The sequence below is a fragment of the Morone saxatilis genome, unplaced genomic scaffold, assembly GCF_004916995.1.
Source record: "Morone saxatilis isolate NCDOM2014 unplaced genomic scaffold, NCSU_SB_2.0 Contig0, whole genome shotgun sequence".
Lineage (NCBI taxonomy): Eukaryota > Metazoa > Chordata > Actinopteri > Moronidae > Morone > Morone saxatilis.
The window spans coordinates 19,210,751-19,234,896 of NW_023339650.1; the positions used below are offsets into that span (position 1 = coordinate 19,210,751).

The 24,146-nt window shown below is 38.5% G+C and overlaps 3 protein-coding genes and 1 long non-coding RNA gene across 5 annotated transcripts; 2 read left to right on the forward strand and 2 right to left on the reverse strand.

Moving 5' to 3' along the window:
- The first annotated feature begins 1,211 nt into the window (after nt 1-1,211).
- On the forward strand, nt 1,212-3,139 carry lsm5 (LSM5 homolog, U6 small nuclear RNA and mRNA degradation associated). The gene is made up of 5 exons (XM_035655615.1): nt 1,212-1,313; nt 2,332-2,427; nt 2,553-2,580; nt 2,678-2,750; nt 2,878-3,139. Exons 1-5 carry the CDS (start codon nt 1,268-1,270, stop codon nt 2,908-2,910), a joined length of 276 nt encoding a protein of 91 aa, XP_035511508.1. The 5' UTR covers nt 1,212-1,267; the 3' UTR covers nt 2,911-3,139.
- Nucleotides 3,124-6,772, reverse strand: psme2 (proteasome activator subunit 2). The gene is made up of 11 exons (XM_035655605.1): nt 6,558-6,772; nt 6,240-6,272; nt 6,088-6,150; nt 5,538-5,624; nt 4,922-4,970; nt 4,748-4,845; nt 4,597-4,665; nt 4,438-4,505; nt 4,169-4,223; nt 3,582-3,668; nt 3,124-3,487 (listed from the first exon to the last, which is right to left on the reverse strand). The coding sequence occupies exons 1-11, from the start codon at nt 6,603-6,605 to the stop codon at nt 3,407-3,409; spliced, it is 738 nt and encodes a 245-aa protein (XP_035511498.1). The 5' UTR covers nt 6,606-6,772; the 3' UTR covers nt 3,124-3,406.
- A 1,425-nt stretch (nt 6,773-8,197) lies between these two features.
- LOC118321739 (E3 ubiquitin-protein ligase RNF31-like) lies at nt 8,198-23,545 on the forward strand. Of its 2 annotated transcripts, none has more exons than XM_035653216.1 (24): nt 8,198-8,408; nt 9,592-9,838; nt 10,878-11,024; nt 11,196-11,351; nt 11,448-11,504; nt 11,956-12,103; nt 12,455-12,616; nt 12,700-12,850; nt 13,389-13,540; nt 13,640-13,782; nt 14,772-15,032; nt 15,799-16,140; nt 17,066-17,251; nt 17,447-17,653; nt 17,849-18,022; nt 18,816-18,914; nt 19,892-19,981; nt 20,122-20,236; nt 20,412-20,524; nt 21,053-21,166; nt 21,629-21,677; nt 21,819-21,915; nt 22,759-22,924; nt 23,072-23,545. In XM_035653216.1, the coding sequence occupies exons 2-24, from the start codon at nt 9,635-9,637 to the stop codon at nt 23,117-23,119; spliced, it is 3,381 nt and encodes a 1,126-aa protein (XP_035509109.1). In that variant the 5' UTR covers nt 8,198-8,408; nt 9,592-9,634; the 3' UTR covers nt 23,120-23,545. The 2 variants fall into 2 exon arrangements, with proteins under 2 accessions (XP_035509109.1, XP_035509100.1); XM_035653207.1 differs by having other exon boundaries at nt 9,633-9,838.
- LOC118321749 lies at nt 20,076-22,079 on the reverse strand. Its single transcript, XR_004796420.1, has 3 exons — nt 21,540-22,079; nt 20,316-20,535; nt 20,076-20,217 (listed from the first exon to the last, which is right to left on the reverse strand). It is a non-coding gene; the product is annotated as an uncharacterized LOC118321749 (long non-coding RNA).
- Nucleotides 23,546-24,146: the final 601 nt, after the last annotated feature.

The following is a 24,146-nucleotide window of genomic DNA, read 5'->3' on the forward strand; positions in this document are numbered from 1 at the left end:
GAGAGAGAGAGAGAGAGTGGGGCAGTCTTTTCTCTTCCGCTTCCCACTGCGCAGGAAGAACGAGCAGAGCGACAGAGTTCCGCATTCGTCATTAAAACACGTGATTTTATTTTTTAAATTTATTTTATTTTGAAAATCCTCTTTTTAACTAGGTGTGAAGTCGTGTTTATTTGTGCTGTTTATGTGTACACGTATAACTTATTGTACCCGAGATAAAGCCGGAGTGTATAGAAATAGTTAAATGATGAATAAATAAATACAACATAAGATAAATTAAGGTTATCTAATATGTGCATATACCGCATTTTAACACAATATTACGTGTTTTTTAGGGTTTTATAAATATTGATTCCTACTTTCCTCATCAAAACATTTCTTTAATTCAATTATTTTCTGCCATTTATGTTTTTTCCCCAGTAAATACTAAATCTCTTAAGCATAATTTAATTTATTTTCCATTAAAATATAATATACTGACTCTAAACGAAGCCTTAGAGAACAATGTGTATACTAATTTAATTTAATTAAAAGTCCCCATTTTAGTGTTTTAAACTTCCCAGAAACAATATTGAAGACAAACCTTACTGCAAATATGTTTGATATGTTTGTCTAATTGTATTAGGTAAATAAAATGTATTGATTGTTTTCTCTTAGAGCTGCCTTTTGCAGATGGGGAAATGGTGCTACAATCATTTGTATTAGTGTTTCTTTTTTTGTTTCTTTTTGTTTAAGAAAAACAGTTTATTAAATGTCTGTCTGTATTAAAAGTACTGATTAGACAGCAGTATTATTAGGTTAGCAGTACTGTTTCATTAATCTGTGAGCAGAAATTTAATGTTGACAGTAAGTAAATGTTTTTTACAAGCTATAACAATACGACATATTTTTTATATATATATAAAATCTTGAAAATCTTGATTTCAAGCCGTCACATTCATTAAATGTCTTAATAAAATGTTTATACTCTCCTCTGAAATGTAGTAAAATAAAGATATTAGGCAGCATGTAGACTACGGAAACCGCGGAGGAACATTCGACTCCTTGCTCTTTGTTACAGCCCAAAGCATTACGTCATGTATCGATCAGCCATGCGCCAATACAAACACCCATCGACAAATAGCGCCACCGTGTGGAAATAGAAATCAATGACAAACTAATCAAAATCTGAACTACTGATATCGATCATTGATTCCGGTGCGATTGCTTCAGTCTGACGATTGCTCGCTATCGATTGCTTCTCGCTGCGCGCGCAGTCTATTGATTGAACATGGCGGCGACTCCAGCGACCAACCCGTCCCAGTTGCTTCCTCTCGGTGAGTAAAAACCTGATTAATGTGCAGTTTCTGTGTGTGCAGAGATGATTTTATATATTGTAGACATTGTATGTTAGTGTGGAGACAGTTGAGACTGTCTGTGGCGGGATTTAAAAAGACTTGAGTGGGTTTTAGTTGGGGATTTGTTGGTGATGAACATGCTTTGAGCCAACATGGTGTCTTATTTTATTATATGAGTGATATTAAAGGTAATATATATCAATTATGATTATATTCATATTAGGAGGGGGGTGTATTGTCCCAAATGTCAGACACAAATTAATTTTATGCTAATTTAAGTGTAGTTAGTGTTGAATCTTTGTCCTTTTTCTTATGAATTTTAATACAGTTTTATTTAACCAGGTCTGGTTGAGGATATTGTTTTAATTTATTACATATTTTAAGTGATTACAATCCAAATAAGCTTTAGAACTACTAAGTAAAGTCATTTTTCGAGGATAATATTAACATTGTTGTGATTATTTACTGAATATCCTTGTTTTTTTTAACTGTTGGTCAAATAAAATAAGTAATTTGAAGACGTTACTGTCTGGGAATTACATTTTTAACTATTTTCAAATAACATAATAAACGTTTGCTTGAATTTAAGACATGTCAATAAAATTTGTTGCAGCCCTAAACATGATAAAGCTCTTACACTAATAGCAGTGCCTTATTATGTTTGTACAGCAAATGCAGGAAAATAAAGTGAAAGTACGTAAATTTGATATAAATTAATGATAGTTAAATTAATGTGAACTGAAAAGTTTGCAAGCATTTACCAAACGAAAGCTAGAAAATACACAAACTAGATCTGCAACTACAAAGAGGTAAATACTCATGTTTTAAGAAGCTGTAATCGGCAAAAGTTTGGTGTTTTTGCCTGAAAAATGATAATAATTATATATAATAATAATTCTAATAAATGGTGCAATGTAAAAAAACTGATAATTATATAAAAACAGTAGAAAATGACTGTTTCTCTCTGATTTTCCTCTTTGTTTTCCACCTTTTTTAGAGCTCGTGGACAAATGTATCGGCTCCCGAATTCACATCGTCATGAAAACCGACAAAGAAATCGTCGGCACCCTGCTGGGGTTTGATGACTTTGTCAGTATCCTTTCCAGGTTACAGTCTAACCACAAAAAACACACGAGAGTATAAAGCTTTTCGTGATTTTACTTCATTGTTTGCTCTGAATATTTGTCCCAGATCTCTTCCTCAACTCACTGTTTTTAGATATGGTCCTGGAAGATGTGACAGAATTGTAAGCACACTTTATTTTTTAATGTTTGCATTAAGTCCACTCATTTGCCTTTCTTCCTGTTTTATTGAATGAACTCATTGTTGTATGTGTGTCTCAGTGAAATCACACCAGAGGGAAGGAGGATAACCAAACTGGACCAGATCCTCCTCAACGGCAATAACATCACCATGGTGTGTAAATAATCCTGCATGTTTGGTACCGTTACGTTGACTTTATTGGGGCTCATATCTGACCCGGTACTGTTGCTTTTTAGACATTCACAGTTTAATTTATATTAATATATGTTCTTGTTTGCAGCTCATACCTGGAGGAGAAGGTCCTGAAGTATGAGAATCATCACTGAGTGCGGAGACAGTTTTTTTCCTATGTTGTGTTCCTGAGTTGATTATGACATTATTATTGTTGTTTTTGGATCAACCCTTCTTGATCTTGAGGGAGAATATTTTTGTATGTTTTGAAAAAAAAAAAAACACTTAAGTTAGAAGTGTGTCATGAACCACACGTGACCAAAAATTCTTTTACAAATAAATGAGAATGAAACAGTTTGGAAAAAAAAAAACGTCTTTATTTGTATTTTCTTTTTTCTAAACTCAAAGTTATACAATTTAAATTTAGTGCAAGTGTTGGTACAAGTGTCGTCGCACCACAGCAGTGATAAAACCTGGATCCAGTTGTGTTTTATGTTTTGAGAAGAATAAGAAAAGACTGAACACAGACAGAGTTGATTTATATTGAATCCACCCAGTGAACTTTAAAACAACAGAGGGGGTTGTAGAATATATCCCAGTGGTTCCTCCTGAGCACCTCCTCCTCTCCTCTCCAGCTTTCAGTACATGGAAGGTTTCTCCTCTCCTTTCGGGTTGGTCACCTTCTCCAGGTTCTTGTTGATGATGTCGTACAGCTCGGCCTGTAAACGGGTAGAGAAAGAAAACGGGTTTAAGTTTTCCTCTGAGTGACGGTATGGGGGGAAATACTTCTCGACTCGGGTCAGTCTGACTTACGTAGAAGCCGCGAATGTCGAGAACGATCACTCTGATCTCGGAGAAGATGGTCTCGTCCTTCTCGTGGACAAGCGAGCGGTAGTCCATCTGGAGGAGGAGAAGTTGAAGGTATTTATGAGCATTTTATTAAAGCTTTAAAGAATACAGCTGGTGTTTTATATTTTTCTTATTGTCAACAAATCCTATGACAACAAAACCGACACCTCTCAGTGCTTTCTGACTCCCCTAATCTGACAAATATATTTTGTTTAATTCCTTAAAAGGCTCAGTAACTTCCTAAAACATCTGGTCACTAGTTTTTAACAACAAAACAAGAAATGGTGCATTTTTGGGGACTATTTTCAGCAGCGGATGAATCCACATTTGGTGCTCTAGTGAGTATTTGGTGCAGCAGGACGTTGTTTGTGGGATTGTGTCAGAATAAACTACAGTGTGTGTGTTCGTGGTAATAAAAGAATGCGTCACAGTGTGGCTCATTGATGTGGTTTTAGTAGCTTTTGGTCTTTTTATTGGATTTGTTGACACTGAGAAAAATGTAAGGAATCATCTACATTATCCTTTAAAGTACAGACATAGTGAACACTTACCACATGAGTGTCTTTGGAAGCTTTTGCAACAGCATCTCCCCTCTCTGAAAAGTACCTGGATGATTGAACAGAAGTGGTTTTATAAGCCACAGTCAGGAAAACATACTCGTAAATCTCCTTATTTCAACCAAAATCACCGCAAAAAATGACGTTTTCTGATTCTGGAGAGTTTAAAAATACTGCATTCTTAATAAAAGTAAAATAAAACTTAAACAAGACACAATCTTAAGGTATTTGGAGGGTTTATGGTCCATTTATATCCAACCTACTTGTTGATGTTGGTCTGAAAACCGTCGACTTTAGTCTTCACTGCAGCGATTCTCTCCAAGATTTTCTCCTGCGGTGAGAAAATAATTTGTGATGAACTCAACCCTTTTCACGCAATTTTATCAGAACTGTGCGTGAACAGGATGCACACGTGTACGTACCTGGATGGCGACACCGAAGTCATTTCCATCTTCTATTTTGGGGATGAGGTGCTGAATCCAGCAGGAGACCTACAGCGGCAGGAGTAAATTCCGCGTTATGGAAAATAATCTGAGTCAGCATTAATCCTAACAGTGAGTGTGATTCACTTACAACGATGATGGTCTCTCTAAGAGCAACGATCTCCGGTTTCACCCTCTCTAGAAGCATTAAAATCTTCTCATTGCCCTTGATGAAGCCGCATTTTGGAGCTGAAAGACAGGGAGGAGAAATTAGTTTTATCGTCACAAACGTTTGTGTCCAGGTGCCACAAAAACACTTTTTTACCTTTCTTCTTTTTCTTCTCATCGTCTTCATTCTTATCTGTCTCCATTTCCTGTGAGATCAGACGTACACGGTCAACAATGTAATGTAATCTAACCTCAGGCCTCATTAACCAAGTTCCGAACTGGCACTATCACATACGTGCATAAATTCCTGTTTTATAGGTATACCCAGCTAACATTAATGCAGTCTAATACAACAATCCTGCTTTAAATCATAAGGTTTTAATGTGTTTGTTCTGGAGAGGAGTTGATTCAGCTGTATTATCATTTTGGAGGATGTAGTTTGTGCTGCTCTTTAACTATATTGTATATATTGTTATGTGTTTCTGTCATTTCGCCTCATTGATATAAATAGGGTGAACAAAATGATAAACACCTGTCAGTGTAACATAATACATTTTCAATAAAAACATTAAAACCTCCATGAAGGGAAGATGTATTAAAGGACTGCTGCTTAATATTAGAGGTATTAAAATGAGGTATTCGACACTGAGGCTTCAAACCCTGGATGAAAATGTCTTTCTGTGTTTTATTTTTTAAGAGATAGTAGAGATATTTTGTGCTGTACAGTGGTGCACACACTTTAACTACACACACTGTTAATCATACGGTCTCACCTCGTCCTCTGTGGGAGGAGGGTCCGGTATGGGGATGTCCAGGGGAGCCTGGAGCGAGGTCATGTCTGTGATACTGAGGGCGTCATCCTGAAAGCACACACACACACACACACACACACAGGATGAGGAGACCACAAGCTGCAGAAGCTTTTTATTTGCATATTTAGCTACAGAGTCAGCTTTAGGAGCACAAGGAGGAGCCTGATTAACCTGATTTTATCTCATGTACTGCTATCAGCAGGTGTGAGCATTGGCTTCACCATCCTAGGATGCATAATTGTCTCACCCTATAGTGTGTGGGTTAGTATTTATTGCATAATCTGCACCTCTTCTGTAGGTAATGTTAAGTTCATAATGATCCTAACTGTATGCAGAAGTTAAATGACAATATGCAAACACTACTGGCCCATTTGAGGGTGTTTTTCTGCTTTAAATAAAAACAGTGCAGCATAAATGAAAGAGTAGACCAGGTTCTCCAGACCAGACGCCACTACAGACAGTAACTTATTGAGACGTGCTGCAGCTTTAAGGCTTGCTGAGCTTTACTGACCCTGAGCAGAGCATCCAGCTGCACGATCTTCAGAGGGATGCAGTTGGAGAACAAATTCTCAGCCTGAAAAACAAAGAAATATCAGTTTCAGGGTTTCAGCTTCTTGTTTTAAACCAAATGTGTCATTTAAAATGTTTAAAAACTCAACAAACCTCATGATACAGGGACTGGCGGAAGTTCTCCACCTGTAGAAGATGTAAAAACAGGTCGAAGTGAATGAAAACAGATTATTTAAGCTGCTGACTCATGTTACTGTAGAGGACTTTACTTTCGTTTTCCTCTCAGAGGGACTTTCCGTCTTTACACCGGACTGTTTAAAACATGTTTGTTGTTCATATTTCACAAACTCTCTGCATTAAATTAACTGTTTCATATGTTTATCTTTCTTTTTTTAAAGTCGTTTAGCATTACGCTGCTAACCCATGTAGCCTGTTGTACCTGAAGGGAGCGCGTGAACACATCAACCTTACCTTAAGTGCGCTCGCGCTGTTGATCTTCAGGGTTGACGTCTTCGACATTATCGATTATCGATCAGACTCTTTGCAGCTTGGAGACACAGAAACACGTCCGTTGCAGTGTCAGACGTGTGCAGAGGGTCAGCGGAGGACAATATGTCTGACTACTGTGCTTTTCTTTTATTTCCTCCTTCGGGTTACTTTCGATTTGATGTCGGATGATGCAGTTTGCGCCTCCCACTGCCTCCTTCCTCTTCCTCCTCTTCCTCAATAGTACGGTGCTTTCCTCCGTCTGCAGCATTAAAACTTCAGCAGAGGACATGTTGTGGATTTAAAAGGCAATAATGAATAATAAGAAGAAGAGGGAATGTCTTTATTATCTCAATAAGACTGTAAAAACACTGTGTTTTGCATTAGTAGTGATACTATTACTATAATTTCACCGGTAACTAGTAGTGTAACTGATTACTAATACGTTTAAGTAATAATATTACCCCCAAAAAGTAATGAATTACAACCTTACTTTTGTTGGCAGTCCTCCTACTGACAATCACATCCTTAAAAATATTCTCATTTCTTTAATTTGAACAAACAAAACTGGATTTTAATCGTCGTGAGTTTAAATTTTGGGGAGAAAAAGACACAATAAACAATTTTATGGGGAATAGCAGGAAAGTAATGTAACTAATTACTGTGACAGGGAGTAATTAAAGTACTTTTTAATAGAGTAATAAACGTTATTACAGTGCACATCGCTTTGGGAATGTAACTTAAGTAAAAGTATTATCAGAAAAGTGTTCAAAGTATATATATTGTTATATTTATATATATATGTATATCATTAGATTATAATGATTCATGCATTAATATAAAGTAAAAGTAGAAAGTAAGATCAATACTAATAGTAGAAGTACCTCAAATTTGAACTTAAGTACAGTATTTACTCAAATTCTGGTGAGTGTCTGAAGAATAATATAATGCAGCACAAGATTATTATTTTATTTTATTTTATTTTCTGTTGAGGCTTCAATAACATTTTTATAATAATATACAAATACATTTCAATCATTGTAGGACGTTCTGTGATCAGTGGAATAGACAAAGAAGCACATTTTATAATTTCACATACACTCTTTTATTATTTTCAAATATTTCATATGTAGGATAAAACACATTATATGAACATATGCATATATATATATATTTATCTATTTATCTGGAGCTGCTGTAACATGTGTAGGATCAATAAAGTCTACCTTATCTTATTAGTAGTTTATTTTAACTTTCTTAACTTTTATTCTTCATTTTATCTTTTATATATATATATATATATATATATATATATTTATATTATGTTGTTGTTGTATGTTGTTTGTATATCTGGAGTTTGTGACAAAAATAAAGTATGTCTGATTCAGATCTTTTTTACTGCAATTATATTTAAATAATTAGTAATTAGATAGATGTATGTATATAATATACAAAATTAACAGTAGCTACAGAATTACATTACAGAATACAGAATTATTTAAACTATTAGTTAAATACTTCCTAACAACTAAAAGCTGTTTTTGGAAAATACTGCAAAGTTTAATTTGTTGGACTTCCGGTCTTATTTTGAAAAATAGAGCCAAACAGGAAGTAGAACCGGAACTTAAAACTGTGGTTCCGCGTTTGAAGCTAGCTTCAGAGCCGCTGTCAGTACAAAAACAAGAGCAGGATCGATATTAACCGCTGATATGGACTTAGAAACGAGTTATTCTCATTAATGGAAACATAAAGACTTTCTTCCCACACCTGGAAGGACTTTAATTACTGTCGAAAACCTCGAAAAGACCCAAAAAAGACGGTAATTTAATGCCGCAGGTATGTTGTTGTTAAGTTAAAGTTTCGGTTTCAACTAAACGAGAATTGTTGTTATCTTATCAGCTTTGCTTCAAAACTTAAACCCAGACAGCACCGACTCGTTAAAGAGGAGATTATTATTATTATATGTATGTATTATAAGTGTGTGTTGTGATTTAATATTTACCGTAAGTGCAGCTGTCATTAAGTTCGCCTGGACTTTCCCCTCAAAGTCGTCATATGGTGAATTAAAAGTGAAATTGTTCAGGACACTTTGTCCCTGAAATAAATGTTGCTCTGCTGCCACTTGCTGACAACTTTTATCCTTAAATAAATGGTAGATTATTTACATTTAAAGCCCCTTTTTAACCCGTTTTTAATGAAGTTTTAGGGAGTTTCCTGGTTTAATTCACCTTCAGTCTGATGACTTTCACTGATTATTACTGGATTTCTTCCACAAACACATTTGTACAATTCACTTATTAACTATATATATATATAAATACCTTAGACTAGATAGATGTCACATCTCTAATTCCTTTTAATCTCTTGTTTCACTTAGATAAATATTCCTTTTATCTGTTTTCTCGCCTTTATGGGCATTAATAATGTTTTATTTTTTAATTATATTAACTGTGTTTACCATGTAAAGCTGGTATTTAATGTATTTTTTGTTTCTTAGTAGTGTTTAGTTGAATATGTAGTAATTCAGGAATTATTTATTGATTAATTATTGACTTAAGGTCAATTTAAAGATGTCAGTTTTTGGGGAGATTAGAAAATGAAAATTCAGATTGATATCTAATAATTTATAATTGGGAACTGGCATTGATCAGTTTAAAATTCTTATAATACTTGATTTAACATATTTTTCATATTTCCAAACAACTTTTTCAGGCTCACAAATTATTTCTGCTTTAATTTTTAAATCTTCCTGCCGTCACAAATCAAAGATTTTCCTCTGAAATTGAATCAACTTTCAGATTAGAAAGGAAAAAAAGCCACTTTTCAGTTTGTTTGAATGAATTCATCAAGGTTTATTAATCTATTGGATATTTTTCTGATTAATCATTTAGTTTTGAGTGATGATGCCTTTAAATTCCTTGTTTATTCCGACCTAACGTTCAAAACTCAACGATAAACAACAGAGAAACGCAGCAAATTCTCACATGTGAGAGTGAAATTTGTGATATGATTTCAACAGTTAATTGATCATCAGAACCAACTCCTCTCCTCTCCTGACAGCAATGAGCAGCAGCCCTGTGTCCGTCCAGATGGACGAGGTCAGGAAGAGATCGATCTCCCTCCTGTCCGCCTCGGGTTTGGCCCAGGATGTGAAGGCGGAGGTCCAGACGATGGCGAGCATCCCGCTGCCTCTGTCGGAGAAGTACCTTCACTTTGGAGTGGAGGCCATGTTGAAGGAGAATACAACCGGCCGCAACAGACTGGAGGTAAAGTTTTCTTCTTCTTCTTCTGGCATACCATGAACACAACTTTATTCCAGTTTATTTTCCCTTCTTTAATTGTTAAACTTAAACTGAACATGAAAGTAGATAGGAGAGACACTGGCAGATGTTATTGGACAATATGAAACAGCCCAACGAGAGATTGTAGTTCATACGTTTCACTCTTACTCAGCTGAAGTATAGACAGTTATGCAAATAACAAAATCTTACCAGACGGAGATCCCTGAGACTAGATCTTATCAAATATAGTGGAGAACCACTGAAACTGAGTACAATTGAATACTGAAATAAACTGAATAAGAAGAAAAAAAGTAAAATATGAAGAGGAAACACAGCTAATGTCAAAATGTCATTAAAGATGAACACAAAACAAAGAAAAATGACTTTAATCTATTTATCCTGTACAAAGCACACACATTTGTTTTTAAAACTTAGTGATATTTGACCACTAGGTGGCAGAAAAATACAAACAGAGCTTCAATACTCAGCTATATACACATGAGATTACACCAATTAAATAGTTTCAGTGTTAATATCCAAAATATTTAAGTAAGTTTTCCCCCCAGAATTGTTATTGTATTATCATTATCATGATATTTTAATATTTACAATGTGAATAATGAGCTACTATAAACATGCAGTGTAATAAAATAAATTACATAGATGAAAATTACTTCAATGTTAGATTAAATTCAACACAAAAATATGAAATCTGTGTAAATTCTATATAAAAAAAGAGCTTTTATTTTACACATAAATGTGTGTTTTGGGAACATAAATAAACGTAAACAACAGACACTGACCCAACTTGAATATTTTAATGTGCAGCTGCGTAAAAAAATCTTCTTTTAGAACTGAAAACGTAAGGAAAAAAAAAAGCTTCACATTCAGTTTTTAATTTCTGAATCAGTTAATAAAAGCCAACCACTTCCACAAATCTTTGCATGTAAACTATTACCCTTATTGTAGGTCACACGTAGCAGCATTAACAAATGCTCACATCACATTTCTGTCTGTACTTCAGGTCCTGGAGTCCTTGAACAGACTGGTCAAGGCCTTGAGTATCCTGGAGAAGTACGGCTGTAACCTGACCAGTCCCACCAGGCCCAGATACTGGAGGAGCGTCAAGCACAACAACCCGGTCTTCAGAACGACAGTGGACGCCATCAAGGTGAGCAAGTGTTCTGCTTTATATGTACATGTGTAGTCGGAAGATTTGTTTAAATTTAAAGCTTCTTGGTGTGAATAAGACAGATTTCCTCTTAGAAATTATGAACTGAACTGCTAAGACAAAGTTTAAAGGTCTAAAGCTAATATTTGCATCCCTCGTTGTCCTCCACAGGGAGGGCGGAGAGTCCTCTACCTGTACGGTTACACCAATCAGCAGATAGACGGCCTCAGTTTCCCAGATGAAGTCACCGAACCAGACACAGAAAAAGTCGCCGCGGTTACGCTGGAGGTCATGACCTTACGCACAGAGGTGGACATGCTCGTCAAGGTTCGTGTTTGTTTGTGAGCCTTGTTGTTTGTTCACCTGCGTTTTGTGTAAGAAATTCACTGTATTCCATTTCTTATATCTCTTTTGTTTGTGTAGGGCACCCATCCTCACCTAGAACACTTCAAAGATATCATCCCATTTGTCATCCAGCAGGTCTGTACGAACGTCTCCTGTGGCTCTATACTCGAATATGTGTCATTAAATTTTAATATATTTGACTTCTGTATCAGCTGTGGAGAAATAACACAGCATAATAACATTTTCACAACCGAGAAAGAAAGAGAAATTACATATTATTTGAACACATGTGACATGTTCTCACATAGTCAAACATCCCATTATTGTACACACAGTAATAAACGGTATAAACATAGAAAACTATGAATAAAATGCAAACATAAGGTGTGTAAAATCAGCTGTTTTTGGAAAAGTAGGTTTGATTTAAGACAACAAAAGCTCTTGTCTTCTGGGAAACAGTAACATTTAATAGTTAAATAAAAACTACATAAAACAAATCCTTAAATATAAGTAAGTACGAGCCCTTCAGGTTATTATTTTTTGCTGTCTGCTGCGTGTTTAAAGTGTGTTTACTGTGTTACTTCAGGATAAGCTGGTGAGTGACGCTGTGGTCATCCCGCCTGGAGAGGAGCAGCAGGGAGACAAACCCCAGATTGTGACTCCTCCTCAGGTTGTGACTCCTCCACCTAAACCCGCTCAGAGCCCCGGAGGACAACCTCTGAAACCACTGACAGGTGAGCCGCCACCACACCTCACCTTTGTCTCTTTCGATGCCACAAATGATCTATCTATCTATATCTGTGTGCTTTGAACATGTCTCTAGTGTAGCACATGTATCTAGAAGCCTAAATACTAGAGATGCTAAATAATTATTGTCCAATAATGGAAATTTATATTATTATATGTTAGTCTGATGATTCAGTTAAAGTCGATAAATTATCAGTTGATGATAATAATGGTTTATTTTGTTCTATGGAAGCCAAAGTACGTTTTTTTGATGTATTTTAGTAGTTTACTAACAATATTATCTTATTGGTTATCTATATCCTGCATCCCGACTAAATACTGTCTTTCTTTACGTGCAGGCTCTCCGGCAGTAAGTGAGTGTAATCTCTGTGGCGGCCCTTCATCTCTGGTCTGCCCGTCTTGTCACAATCGTCCTTTCTGTGACGCATGCGATGACCTCTTCCACCGCCACCCCGCCAGAGCCAATCACAAGAGAGACAAAATACTGAAAGACAAACAGGGTATGCCAGACTTCAACAGAAAACAGGAATTCATGAAGCTAGGAATGTTTTTTTTTTTTTACTTGCTTTGTGTGTGTCTTTAGAGAGCTGCAGCATCTGTGGGATTTCTTCTGTGCACGCTCAGTGCTCCACTTGTGTCCAAAGGTTGTGTCTGAACTGTGACAAGCTTTTCCACTCTCACCCTGACCGCAAAGGACACAACAGAACTATTATGACACCAGCTAAAACATCCAGGTAAGAAGAACAGGAACCAATTCACTTTTGCTTCCTCATTGGGCAGCAGTGTGGTCGAATGGTCAGAGCTGTGGTATTAAATTCATACTGAACCCTTTCCCTTTAGTGAACGTTGTAGAACAGTATCCTCCAAAAAACATCTTATTATGAGCGAATCTAAGAAAAAGCTGGATACAAACAACATAATTTGCTCCAGAAAACTTGTGTATTTCATATGGAGATAAAGAAAAAGAGAATAATTGTCCAGTGAGATGCACTTTACCACCTGTGATAACCTCTGTAAAACAGCTTTTAAATGTTTTGCTGCACTCAAACTTTAACAGGATTTGAGCTGGACCACCTGGTGTCTAATTTATTTATTTGCACTGGTTTGATCTGAGTGAGAAATTTCTTTTACTGTCCTATGTACACCCGCACGAAAGAAAGTAAACTGCCCTTGTTGCACCAGTGTAGCTTAAATAAATAAATGAATGAATAACAATCCAGCAGCTAGAATACACCGTTAATGTAATTTTATTGCCTCTCTGCCGTCTTCCAGTCTGTCTCTGTCGCCTTGGGAGTGCGGTCATTGCACTACAGTGAACGAGATGCGAGCCGTCCTCTGCGCGACCTGCGAGCGGCCTCGACTCGCAACGGCCGCATCCACCGTTCAAGAAAGCCCGATGTCGGTTCCCACATCTCCCAACACAGGTGAGACAAGTACACTAAAGCAGTAAAGCTCCGCCGTCTCCAGGAAATGAAGGTGTAATGACGGACTATGGTGTAAATATCTGTGCTTTGATCCCTCAGAGTGGCAGTGTAAGAGCTGTACCGTCGTGAATCAAGGCAGCAGCATCCTCTGTGAGGTGTGTGAGCGCCCTCGTCTGGCCACTCGCCCGCCTGCCACACCGGCACTGTCCTGCCCCGGATCTCTGTCTGACTCCGGAACAAAGGTTTGTCTCACTGAAAGGTTTTCTTCTCAAGTTTTTATGTGGTTCGGACAACAATGCTGCTGTAAACTACGTGCTCAGCAGCAAACAGCAGGGAGACCCAGTCAGAGGCTAAGATGGAGAACACAGTGGAGCATTTAGGAGCTTGTTGTGGCTTATTTTCTTTGCCTCAATGCACTTTTGTTGATATCTGAACCCAGAATGGGGAAACAGACTCACAGAAGATGAAGAAAACTGATCATTTCACTCCACCTGTGAGGTTTGAGTTTTTTTAGGACGTGAACAAAGAAACCACTTACTTATGTCTTCCTTTCCCATCCTAAAATCAGCTTCAAGGTTGTCTCGCCCTAAATTCTACCTTTACTCACTACATCCCCTTATTGTGCTTTACTGTTAGCAGTTATTTCCCAGACCTGGTTCACCTCTCTGCCTGAGTGTTCCTCCCTTATTTAACATACATCAAAGCTTATCACCTACAGACAGTTTTATTCCTTTTGTAAGCAATAAATATGTCCCAAATTAATATAAATTCACTACACATGTGGGAAACATATTATCCTCAGTAGTTGGTAGAGACCACAAACATAAAAGAGAGTGAATATTATATTATATATATATATATATATATTCATCAGGAGGATGCAAACCTGCCTCCAAATGAATGATATTGTTTCTCCGTTGGCACTGAGATGTGGAGATAAGCTGTTTGCTGTCGAGTTCTATAAAGAGCTAAATTTACTGTAGATCATTTAGATCCCTTTTTATTAGTCTTTAGCGCTGCTGTTGGGGGATTTCCTGTCTCTTCTTCCTCTAATGTAAGTGTATATTATGTTAGGTATCTGTATGGAGCAATTTACTGCAGATACCAGTTGACCGATGGTCTACTCTCTTAAAAATTTTGTATATTCCTTTAAAGCATCTCATACATGTTTTAGTCTAGTTTTGTCGACTTAAAATGTATAATGTCTTTTCTTTGTCTTTCTCTTTCACAGTGGATGTGCCAGTTCTGCACCTACATGAACACCAAGCCCACTCTGGTGTGTGAGATGTGCAACCTGTCGGGTAAAGACTCGGCTGGAGTTTCTCTGCCCCAGTCCCTCCAGCAGACTCCGTCCAGCACTAAAGATCCACCCCAGCCGGGCGTGAAGCCCCAACCGGGCGTGAAGCCTCAGCCTCAGCCCAGAGTCAACCCGCAGCTGAGAAAACAGAACATGATGAAGGAAGATGGGCTCATTCTCATCCACCAGATCAGAGTAAGCCAACACAGATACATCGGCGGGCTGAATAAATCAAATGTGATCAGGTTGGAGCTCGCGTCTGCTGCATAACAAAGATAAAAAGATATTTACTTTACTGTAATGTGAGACAGGAAAAAGCAGCAAATCCTCACATTTGAGAAGCTTTAACTACGAGATGTTATTTTATGTTTATTTTCTGTCAGTCCATTTATTTGCTAATTATTTTTAATAATTAATAAATTGTATATCTCTGGGTTTTGACCATTTCAAAGGTCTTTTATCAAATATTTTCTGACATTTTATAGATATATAAAGAAATAATTAACGTATTAATCAGAAACATAACCAGCAGGTTAATAAGCCTTTATTTATTTGCAGTGATCCATTCATTTTATAGATTAATCGATTAAAGGATTAATTCAAAGAAATGATGGGTAATGAACTTAATGAAACTGCCTAACCTTTAAACTGCTTAGAAGAAAGGCTCCAACTAACTATTATTTTCATTATCTGCTGATTATTTTCTTGTTTTCTGGGCTATAAAATGTCTGAAAACCAGAGGTGAAGTCTCCAAATGTCTTGTTTTGTCCAACCTAGTCCAAAACCTCAAAAATATTTAGTTTACCATCAAGTAAGACAAAAAAAGGGTCTTTTTACTTTAAAAATGACTCAAATAATCATTTTCTTTTGATTTACTAATTGATTAATCGCCTAATTGCAATGTTGCACAGAGATTATCATTAAGCACACACAGAGATTTACTCCTGTTTCTCCTTCGTAGGAAGCAGAAAAGAGTGGCGTGAGTCCAGAGGAGGTGTACGCAGCCCTCTGCGTGTGCGGCGGCAGCAACACGAACCCCTGCGATTGGCTGACGTCGGAGCTGCCTCACCTGCTGGATGAAATCTGCGCCATGGCGGCATCCGTCCAGCTAAACTACAAAGCAGGGGATTCTGGGATACAACCCGCGGTGGAGAGAGACGGCGTGGAGCCGGAGCAGAGCGCTCCTAACGTCACGGGCGGAGGGGTGAAGCTGTCCAGAGCCGAGGCCAAGCTGGCGTGGTTGACGGCGGGAGGAGACGCAGACAAAGCAGTGAGACAGCTGCTGAGAGACAGACAGTTCAAGGTAGGATACAAATAGAATTACTCAAACACAGTTCATTCAAAAAGTGGAAGTTATTTGCTGTAATTTCTACATTTAGTATCAGCAGCTTCCACCTTTGCCTGCACTGCTTTTCCTTTCAGAGTTTTGAGATAAATGTTATTTAAAGTTGACTGAAGAATACTTTTAACTCCAAACTTTCAGAAATACTAACATGTTCTTCTACAAAACACAGATCTCTAGCGTGAACGACCAGACTAGAACCTTTCTGCTGTCTATCAACAGCTAAATCACATCACAGTTTACTTGTTTTAAATATACATTTTTAAGTTTTTAAGAGGTTGATTGCAGCCGTTAAAAGATTCTCTACAACTTTGTGTTTGCTGTCCAAAAGCTCAGCAGCACTCTAGTAGTTAACAAATGTCTCACATTAAAACATTTTATTTTACCATGAGTGCAAACAAACAAAGCACATTTCCTCTTATGTTCTCTACAACTTTATTTTCAACAAGCACAGAAATAAATGTCCTCCCTAACAACACTACAAGAATGATGATACAATCTCTTTTATTATTTATATGCTGGTGTTAAGTTATCGGCTCTTCATTCATCCATGGCGCCTCTACGGTGTCTCCTGGCTCTGACCTTGAAGGAAAACTCAGAAAAGGGCCAGTTTGTTGCGTGTTGGGAGTGACATGTAGGAGTGTTGCACGGCCTTGACATGAAACAGAACAGTAAATCTCACAGGCTTATACAGACTTACGCAGGTTCACTCCTTAAAACAACAAAATCTGATTCAGACGTGAGTCTTTCTGTTATCTTCCGTTCAGGCAGTGGAAAGGCAGCATTCCTGAGACCGACACTCAAAGTAGTGGCAGCGTATTAATCAAACAAACGTTTATTTACTGCAAACATTTAGCCGTAATGTCCGTCCCTGCTGTGTGTGCAGATGAAGATGCTGCAGTCTCTGGGCTTCAGAGACGCGTCGCAGTGTGAGGAGGCCCTTCGGCTGAGCGGAGGCGAGGTGAAGGGGGCTTTGTCTCTGCTTCAGCGACCTCTCCTGGAGCCCTTCCACCAGCGTATCTGGACCGACCAGCCAGAGCCGCCGATTGATCCGAAGAACCCAGACAAACAGGTTAGGCTGCACAGCCCGAGGGCTTTTAGTGTGCTCACCTGGTGCATGTGCTGACGTGAGAGTAGCATGTTTTCATGTAATTATAATGCCTGTGTGTATTTGAGGTGTGGTGTGGTTTGTTTTTGTTCCCCACCTTCTATTAATAGTCCTTTTGCAATCACATTAAATCCTTGTTGTTGTTGTTGTTGTTCGCAGAGGATGTGCAGGCGTCTGCTGGCGCTGTACGACCTGCCCAGCTGGGGGCGCTGCGAGCTCGTCCTCTCCTTGCTTCAGGAGCCAGACGTCACCTACTCTCTGGAGGACGTAGTGCAAGCTGTGAAAGAGTCGCACGACAAAGATTTCATCAGGCGTCTGCTCAACAACGAGTGCCCCATCTGTCTGTCCATCTTCCCCCGCAGCAAGGTGGGTGAGGGGTGAGGGCGGTGACGACACAGTTTATGTCTAAGCATCTTACACGTAAGGCGTAATGCCAGACGAGGTGTCCGTTATCAGGACGACGTGGCCGATTTGTGGTCAGTTGATTAGCTCTGAAACTGACCCTCATCATTTCCTCTCACTGCTAGTTTCAGATTTATTTCTCCCCTCTCCGTGTTTCAGATGCAGTCTCTGACTTCCTGTCAGTGCTCCGTGTGTCACGACTGCTTCGGGCAGCACTTCACCATCGCCATCAGAGACAAACACATCCGAGACATGGTGTGTCCCGTCTGCAGCGGGCCGGACATCAACGACCCCGAACAACTGGACAGCTACTTCTCCACACTGGACATACAGGTACACACAGAGAGAGTTTATAACACAAGGCCTAAAACTGTCCCACTTAACATTTAGATTTAAATGGGGATCAATTATGATTTCTTTCACATATAAAGGCCAATTTCCATCTTTCCATTTAAAGTGTTTTTTTTAAACTAGTAGAACTACTTAAAGTTACAGCAAGCATATTGATAGGATAATGTCAGCATATACAACAAACATTAACTAATATTAGCTTCCCTAAAGCTACTGGTCATACCAGACCAACTGAGAGTGTTGAATTAGTTTTATTTCTTATGAATTTAAGTTGTAGCATTAAATTGTTTTATTTCTGCATTCAAACATTACATGGTTTTACTTTAAAGTTAAGAAATAAACACATAAATTGTGTAAAAGGGAAACGAAGGAGGGTTGAAGACGTGTTGCTGCTGCTGCTGTACTTATCCATGCAAAGAATCTTACTTTGATTTGCATTTAGCTCGCAGCAAAGGCATCAAATGGGAACTTATGTAACCTCATTAGTTGACTTCAGGCAGAGATCTTAATCTCAGTGAGACTCCCTGATTAAATAAATAAATCAAATCTGCCCTAAAGACAGGATATCGATTTATAACTGGTGTCTTATCTACGTACTGACACACATATGTCTCAGAGCATCTCTCATGTAACTCGCACACAGAGAGAAAGTTAAGCTTTTAAATTAAAGTACAAGGAACTAGTGTCAAAACACATACGACACGAACTGCAACAGGTTAATAGATCCAGATAATAATGTGCTGAATTGTTCTCCGGTCGTGTTTTGTTTTTACAGCTGCGTGACTGCCTGGAGACGGATGTGTACAATCTGTATCATAAAAAGTTGACTGAGCACGCTCTGATGAAAGATCCAAAGTTCCTGTGGTGTTATCATGTGAGTTCTTCATTCCACTTGTTGTGCCCTTATCCCCTCACGCGATCTGATTTCCTCCTCCACCCCTAGTTTGCATTCCCTGCTTTTCATACTTCCCTATAATTAGTTTAGCTTATTCTTAGCTTTCTTTGTGTGTGTTCAGTGGGTTTATTTATGCTGCGTTAAACACAGAGGAGGACGTGATGGATGCTCACAGGATTTCTGGTTAGTTTTGGAGATTGTTCAGTTTGGATTGACACTCAATATTGGCAGGGAGATGATATTTCTTTTTCAGCGGTGACCCGGTCAAATTCATACACACAAACTTAATAATCAAGCATAATGGCTCCACACAGAACCACAGAAATAAAAACTGAATGTAGCTTTTGTGTAAAACTGGTTAAAGAGACGAGGGACGTAGTAAAATAGACTCCTTTTTCCAGATTAGTTAGGCCTCTTGATGGATCTATGATTGGATGTATTATTATACATTATATGTATATATACACGGGCAATCTGCCCAGAATGGCTTTGTACATTAATATATAACAGTGTTGCATCCTTTAGCCTCAGTTAGAAATCTATCTCGGAGCAGCTTGTGATTAAGTGGGTCAAGTAAGAGCAAACTAGTAGGGCAAGTAAACCCTCAATTATGTGAGGATGGAGACAAAGATGACTTTATCCTGTACAAAGGACACTCTTGTTTTTAAAGATTTGAGGTCCTTTTTTAATCATTTTTCCTTCCTTTTTGTACTGTTTTATCTTTAAATACCTACTATTGTCATCTTTTGTTTGTAATTACCCTTTTACTTATAAAAAAAGAGAACAAACCAAAACAAAATCACCACCGTAAGAACATCAAACCTTTTTAAAATATGAGGAGAAAAAATCCAGGGAGGAAATGATCAAAAGATAAAAAACAAAGCATACATAAACGATGGGAGACTAAAAAACAACACTAGAAATGATGAAAGAAATAATGAGCGTGTCTTCCTCAGTGCACCTCCGGGTTCATCAATGAAGGAGACCAGCTGAAGGTCACCTGCCTGTCTTGCCGCAAGAGTTTCTGCGCTCAGTGCAAGAAACCTGTGAGTATGAGCAGCGTCTGTTTCCCATCTGCCCAAACTTATCTTACTTTATGAGGAGAAGCCTCACACAGCCTTCAAAACTTCTGCAGCTCTTCAGTGAAGTAACTCACTTATCGTTCACTCCCTCTCTCCGGCCTCAGTGGGAACCTCAGCACCAGGATCTGTCCTGTGAGCAGTTCCAGCAGTGGAAGAGGGAGAACGATCCGGAGTACCAGAGGCAGGGCCTGGCCGGCTACCTGAGAGACAACGGCATCAGTGAGGACTTTACCTACAACCACCAGTCTTATTTCAGCTTCAGACCACAGTGTTTATTTATATCCTCCATTATACTTACTGCACAAAAGGCACACAGCTGTTTCCATCCTTCATTTAAAGGCTACAGTAGGCAGGGCAGTTAAAGATTAACCACGATGTGTCGTCCCTCTTGCAGCCTGCCCTCACTGCAGGTACCAGTACGCTCTGGCGAAAGGCGGCTGCATGCACTTCAGCTGCTCCCAGTGCAGGTACCAGTTCTGCAGCGGCTGCAACAACCCCTACCACAAGGTGAGGTCGAGCTACGGCATCAAGAGAAAGATCACAAAAAGTTCTCACACACACACACACACATCTGAATGACCAGAATACTTCCACTTGCTTCATGTGACACGATTTCTAGAGACACTTTTTTGTACGTTTCCGACGTTCTAACTAGGGTCGATCGATCCGATCTCAGAGTATCGGGGCTGATCAACGCTTTTAACTCACAAAGCCTTAATGCACCGCAACCTCCAACTCTGTTATTTATCTGTCGGTATCAGATACTTAAATAACTCGGATCAGATCGGGACTTTGATGCTTCTAACATCTGGAAAGTTCACAGAGTTCAATCTCAGATTTACATATTGCATTTGGATAATTGTTTTGGTGCAGCAGTGAGCGAACAGTGGAGGTTGTTTCATCTGTTCTGTTTGATTTAAAGACCGTCTGAAGATGCAAACACACAACAGAGACAGTCATTTCTTAATTATACGAGAAATGTAGCCTCTCCTTCATCCTGTGTTCGTTCTGTATTGGTTCCCTTCTCTCTGGCAGATGGGATGTAAAGTGGCCCAGTGCAATTTCCCCGGTCTACATGCTCATCACCCCCGCGACTGTCTCTTCTATCTCCGGGACTGGGAGCTGCCCAGTCTACAGGACCTGCTGCAGGTACGGACGCGGTTTGTGTTTACACACTAGGAGGGAGAGAAACTACATTTTAAAGTCTGGATTATTGATCCCATTGTGATCATCAAATACCTTTTTGAAGAGATTTTCACACATTGTTCTGCGATTAAAAAAAAACGTCGCCACCTGTGGATTTTTAAGCTTTTACGTGTCTTTAAGAAGGCGGTCGCTAACAAGTGGCTTAGTGAGACTACAGAGATTGACGTACTCATTAATCCGCCTTTACAGCCTCTTTGTGTTTACCCTCGCGCTCTTGCACGATTCTAACTCTTGACTTTAACTTCCTGGAAAACAATAGTTTAGAGGTTATGTAATGGCAGACATATGTTAAAGTTTCCATTTCACTTTAACTCACTGTTTCAACTTGTTTCCTTTTAGACTTCAGCTCCTGTTTGTTTAAATAAATGTACAAAAGTTTCTGAATTGTCCTTTTTCTCCCCTCAGAGGAGCGGTGTGGAGTTCAACACCGATCCTTCTACTGGAACCCAAACTGGTAAATATTACTAAAAGAAAAAACATTCTTGAAATGTCCTGGAAAAGTTCCTCCTTGTGTTTTATCATCTGTTTTTGATTCAGTAAAAACCCAGAATACATGAGGTCAGTCGCTGACTCTGTTCCACCCTCTGTGACACAGACGCCTGTTGTGTGATGGAGCAGAAAGATGAAGCAGGTCAGCAGATTGATTCTCCGTGTGGCATCCAAACACAGCCGGGACAAGCAGGACTCTGCGAGTGAGTGTCTGACCAACTGAAAGCTGGTTTAAATATCTATTGTTTACTTTTTTTTTTAAAATCAGATCAAATTTGTTTAGTAGGTTTCATACCGGCAGAAAACGGAAATAACTCACCTCTCTCTTGGGGAGCATACACACTTCCTGTTGGCTCGCAGTGTCTCTTGTGGGGGAGGGTCTGCTGTTGATCCTGTCCCAAAAAAACAAGCACAATCTTTCCATGTTAGCTCATTGTAGTCTTCACTTAGTTTAGGGTCATGGTTAGAGTCATTTGGTGAGAGTCTTCCAGAATTAAACAGGTTGCATTACTGTGCTTTTGTTACAGTCATTCAAGGTCACGCTACAGTTTAAAAAAACTAACGTAATCTACTGAACTGTGGACAAAATGTGCTTTAAATCCAGTTTGTAATTCAAATCTCTCAGCTTAAAGCGGCTATAATCAATACGTTTATAATAACTCTCATTCGCACAGAGCATTATGAGCTGAATCTGCAGATACGAGGATTTATAGTGAGTTTCAGCTCGTAGTTTTCGGACTATAAGCAGTAAAAGAAAAAACACTGCAAACTACCTGTCAGACACTGAATATACAGTTTCATTTAAACACAGGTGAACTGGGTTAGTAAACAGTAAAAAGCAGCATTTATTGCTTGTCTTGGGCTGAGAGACAACTGTCTGTCAGTGCCTGTCGTCTCACATAGCCAGACGAGGGCTGTTTCCTCTTCCCCTTCGAATCAGGAGAAGCTCACCTCACTGTCAGTACACAGTACTAAGAACAAAACTGCTGTTGCACATTGACAAGACCCCCACTTCTTCTCTAACAAAAAGGTGTTTGTTCCTGCAGGAAGCACTACAAGGAGTACCTGGTGAGTCTGATAAACGCCCACTCTCTGGACCCGGCTCTGCTCTACGACGCCCATGAGGTGATTCGGGCCTGTGAGAGATACCAGGTGGACACGCAGAGAGGAGAGAACGAGGACGACAACGCTTACGGCGCTCGAATGCTGAAGGTGAGATACAAACCTTGATATCGTTTCACGCACGCAGCTGCCACTCGAACACATTATATCTCAGAGTAACAAACTGTTCTGTGTAGTTAGATTGTTGTTGATTCTTGTTGAATAAGCTTGACGTGTGTTTTGTTGTCGCCCTCACAGAAACTGATGGAGGTTCCTCTCGGAGAAAAAGTTCCTCGAAACAAATAAATAAAAAAAGGTTCCTCAGCAGAACATCACCAGCCTCCCGAAATCATCCCAAACACTGACGGAGACTTTCGTTGAAGTCGGACGTTCATCGAGCTCTTCTATTAGCAGCTGTTTACTCTCTGTTTGTTTGTTTGTTTGTATTTGTGTTGTTTTCTTTCCTCGTTGGTGATCACGATGATCAATCTGAACAGGTCGAGCTGCTTCTCCGTGATTTTAATCTCAATTTTGCAAAACGTTTAAAAAAAAAAAAAAAGGAATTATAGTATAGTGTCGTTGTTGTTGTTTTTATCTCAGAATATTGTAGCAATACTACAGATTACACAAACGTATACAGAGACAGATTAAACATTCACTGTCTGTCAGAGGTTTTTCTTTATATGTGATGGATGAATCAGACTCGATAAATAAAGATGATTATTTTGAAAATGTGGGATTATTTGATGTATGTAAAGCAAAAATGGCGTCATACTTTGGTTAAATACATTTTATACTGCATGGAGCAACTATTTAAGTACATTAACAAGTACTTTTTAAAAGTATTTTCACTTCCTGTTACTTTATATTTCTAATATCATTTATTGTACATTACATACAAAATGTTTTTAACTAGTTCCTCCCTGAAATACTGGAGCGTTCATGAATTAATTCTTCATTAGAAGTTGTTTTATTTGATCTACCCTAACCTTAAAAATCTACCCTGAATACACAGGAACAAAGTTAACATCCTAAAAAAATAACACTAAATATATTATTGTTTTACTTCACAGCCACTTGCATTAAAGCATTTAAGGACTTTAATTAATCAAAAACACAGACTGAATTTAATAGTTTGGATGAATTACTTTGTATTTTCATAATAATAACCCTGAAATAAGGCACACAATGCATTTAAACCCCTTAAATATGAGAGATTATAAGAATAAACCTATCAAAACATTGATTTTATTGTATTTACCTAATATTTAACCAGAAAGGATTAAACATATTTAATGTCCCGCAGCACTGACACCAAGTTACAGCCCAATAA

Coding starts and splice junctions, on each gene's coding strand:
- LOC118321739 (XM_035653216.1), top strand. CDS start 9,635: ATGAGCAGCAGCCCTGTGTCCGTCCAGATGGACGAGGTCAGGAAGAGA. Junction 17,654..17,848: donor CCATCTTCCCCCGCAGCAAG/GTGGGTGAGGGG, acceptor TCCGTGTTTCAG/ATGCAGTCTCTGACTTCCTG. Junction 18,023..18,815: donor TCTCCACACTGGACATACAG/GTACACACAGAG, acceptor TTGTTTTTACAG/CTGCGTGACTGCCTGGAGAC.
- psme2 (XM_035655605.1), bottom strand. CDS start 6,605: ATGTCGAAGACGTCAACCCTGAAGATCAACAGCGCGAGCGCACTTAAG. Junction 4,224..4,437: donor TTTCAGACCAACATCAACAA/GTAGGTTGGATA, acceptor TCAATCATCCAG/GTACTTTTCAGAGAGGGGAG. Junction 3,669..4,168: donor CTTCCAAAGACACTCATGTG/GTAAGTGTTCAC, acceptor CTCCTCCTCCAG/ATGGACTACCGCTCGCTTGT.
- lsm5 (XM_035655615.1), top strand. CDS start 1,268: ATGGCGGCGACTCCAGCGACCAACCCGTCCCAGTTGCTTCCTCTCG. Junction 2,428..2,552: donor GGGGTTTGATGACTTTGTCA/GTATCCTTTCCA, acceptor CACTGTTTTTAG/ATATGGTCCTGGAAGATGTG. Junction 2,751..2,877: donor ACGGCAATAACATCACCATG/GTGTGTAAATAA, acceptor TCTTGTTTGCAG/CTCATACCTGGAGGAGAAGG.